Below are 2,976 nucleotides of genomic sequence, written 5' to 3'. Positions count from 1 at the left end.
AATTCTTCATAACTATCAACATTGATGATTTGGCTTTGGCCAGCCAAATACCTATCTTAGCCTCTATGACGCTTGTGTAAAAGAGTACATGAATGAACTAAGACCACATTTGAATAAGAGTGGTCCTGAAGATATGATGTTATGATTAAGAAATGCTTAAAAGATTTGATGGTTACCACTTATACCAACAAGGTGCACCTTTCTTTTTGGTGGCTCAATCATAAGAACTCATAAGAACTCCAAAGTTAAGCATGTTTGGCTTGAAGCAATTTTATGTTGGGTGACTTACTAGGAAGCATGTGAGTGAGGATAAAAGTATGTTCAAAGGACTCTTGTTAATTTGTGGGGATAGTCTTCACTCTTCAAAGTGGTTAAAGTCAAGTAGGTAACATGGTCATGTCGCCGAAAAATGCCGAGGCCATCAAAATCAGGATCTCAAATCCTAGTCCGAATCCTGGATATGGGGGGTTACAATTTCACTCTTGATGGTAAGCCTAAATCTCCCAGCTTTTGGGCCCCAATCCTTGAGAGAATTGCATAAAAGCTTCTAAACTAGAAGCATGCCTTATTACCTACGGAGGAAAGCTTATACTATATGTCTCCCTTTTTAGCAACCTATCGAGAAGCTCCTGAAATTTTCTAAGGGAGGCCCCAAACAAAGGGTGGCTCTCATCTAGTCAGCTGTAAAAAGATTCAACGCCCTAATTATCTTGGAAGTCTTGACATTGCAACATTGAGCAAACAAATCAAGCCATGTCGTCCAAATGGATATGGAGATACCTTATACCTAGAAGAATTCCATGACGGTGATCAAATGCAACCTCCTCTTGTACTCCAAGGTCAAAAACAAGGTAGCTAATGAAAGCAATATGATTTTGGAAGGATTATTGGATTGGATCTAGGCCATTTCTTTCCTTCTTTTTTTTTCCTTCTATATTTTTGCATGTCCAAGTTACCTTGTGCGCACCTCAACTAATCTTACAAGACAATCATCTAACCCTACTACATGAGCCACTTTTTAATACACTCCCAAGTATCCNACTTAACTTGCAATGCACTGTAATCTCTGTTTTTCTAGTAAGCTCAGAGACTACATCCTTTTTAACTCTCCGCAACATAAAAGGCTTTAATATTGAATGCTGTTTCAGAAAAATGAGAAACCCATGAATAAGCCAACAAAGTAAGTCACAAAATACTGAATCTTTTATAACTCCAACCCTTGATTTATTCTATCATCCAAATTCCATTTACTAATATAAAATAAATCTAAAAAAGCTTTCTTAATAAAGATGAAAATAGACTATATGATCCAAACCAGTTAAAGAACACTGATGTCTTGATAAGAAATGTCCTTTGTTTCAAACTTTCAAGATACAACGAGTGTATAAAATTAGCTACATAAAAATGAGGCTCTATCAGAAAGCAATTTGGTGACCCAACAAGTTCCTTTCCACCGAGAGGAGAGTGAGATAGTTAAAACTAGATCTAGTTTTATCAACACCAACACAAATTTTAAATTTTCTCCATGAAAATTTTTATAACTCTATCATATAAAACAGGGAGGAACTTCTGTCATAGTGAATTTCTTCAAGTAGGAGATTCGTAAGGATGAAACAGAAGTGCTGCACGTTCCCAATCTAAACAAGGAATTCTGAGTGTGTAACTTCCTATAGAAGCAGTTTCATTTCATATAACAACAAAATTGATATGGCAGATTTCACGGGTAATAAATCAGTACTTACCAAGCGGTTAAGCTGGTGCTCGTTCAAAGTACCCCCATGTTCTGCATGATTTTCAATTCTGCAGGAAAAGAATATGAATCAAATAACATTTACTTAGCATAGTTTGATTAAATCGCGATAGAGCTCAACTAATCAATACTGACCCTTTTGAAAACCATTCATTGAATTGTTCGTGGCTATCAAATAAAGTAGGCATGATGAAATGTAGAAGGGCCCACAACTCGGCCATATTATTCTGGACAGGAGTCCCAGTAAGCAGCAATCGATTCCGACAATTAAAGCTTAGCAGTGTCTTCCACCTTATGCTGTCAATTTAATGAAACCAACATAATACATTAGAGCCTAAAAAATGGCCACAATTATGGTGGTTCTGTTGAATAATACATTTTTTAATAAGGTTCTGCTGAGTAATACTTTTTTATAAAGTTCAGCAGAGCAAACTATTCAGCTGTTTAGTCGTTTACTAGAATACTCATGACACAAGCAAGAGGATTTTATGTTAACGAAAGCCTATCACCTATCCTTGATCCAACTGCTTCTCAGTTACATGATGGGTCATTAACATAAGTTCCACTGGTACGTTAAAATAGGAAGGGATGGTCGATAATATGCAAAACAAAACCTTTATTATTAACATGCAGAGAGGGAAGACAAAATATCCACCCTGAGCCAAGAAGATTCTATTGATTATATTAAAATAAAACTTCATAACAAGAAAGATTTTTTTATAAGAAAAAATCTCTCTAACTTTCCAGACACACACATTTGCTAAGAAAATATCTTGTCAAATTCACATCAATAACCAGATTTGTGACACTTCTTCTACAGTAAGTTTCTGAACTACTGCCTTTTCAAACCTATAGTTCTCTTTCCAGACTACAGGGAAGTATGAATCAGTATAAACAACCACAGGTAGAGTTTTCCTATAACACTAACAGGAGGACTAAATAAATAAACGTATGCGCACCAAGACCAACCAACAAATAGTAAATCAGCTAGGGCCAAATGCAAAGTAATAGGAACAAACCTTGTAGAACTCTTGATTGCCTGTGCCTCATCCAAAACCATATATTGCCACTTAACACGCCGAAAATACTTTTCATCAGAAACAAGTAGCTGATAGCTGGTAATGAGGATGTGAAAACCAGCATCCCTAGAAGGAAAAGGAAAGAAAACAACCAATGTGAAAAGAAAAGAAAGAAAAAAAAAAAAAAAAAAAAAAAAAAAAAAAAAA

At 35.7% G+C, this 2,976-nt stretch overlaps 1 protein-coding gene across 1 annotated transcript in view; it reads right to left on the bottom strand.

Annotated features, from left to right (window-relative positions):
• Nucleotides 1-1,025: 1,025 nt before the first annotated feature.
• The window catches only part of LOC111786043 (DNA helicase INO80-like), a gene marked incomplete at both ends in the record, with an annotated part of 7,978 nt that continues 6,027 nt past the window's right edge, over nt 1,026-2,976 (bottom strand). The window contains 4 exon segments of the mRNA XM_023666397.1: nt 1,026-1,139; nt 1,743-1,800; nt 1,886-2,047; nt 2,770-2,895. Of these exon segments, the coding sequence (XP_023522165.1) occupies nt 1,026-1,139; nt 1,743-1,800; nt 1,886-2,047; nt 2,770-2,895 (460 nt within the window).

The sequence above is a fragment of the Cucurbita pepo genome, unplaced genomic scaffold, assembly GCF_002806865.2.
Source record: "Cucurbita pepo subsp. pepo cultivar mu-cu-16 unplaced genomic scaffold, ASM280686v2 Cp4.1_scaffold000964, whole genome shotgun sequence".
NCBI classification, from domain to species: Eukaryota; Viridiplantae; Streptophyta; class Magnoliopsida; order Cucurbitales; family Cucurbitaceae; genus Cucurbita; species Cucurbita pepo.
The sequence above is the reverse complement of the archived record's forward strand: the minus strand, read 5'-3'. Positions and strand labels throughout refer to the sequence as shown.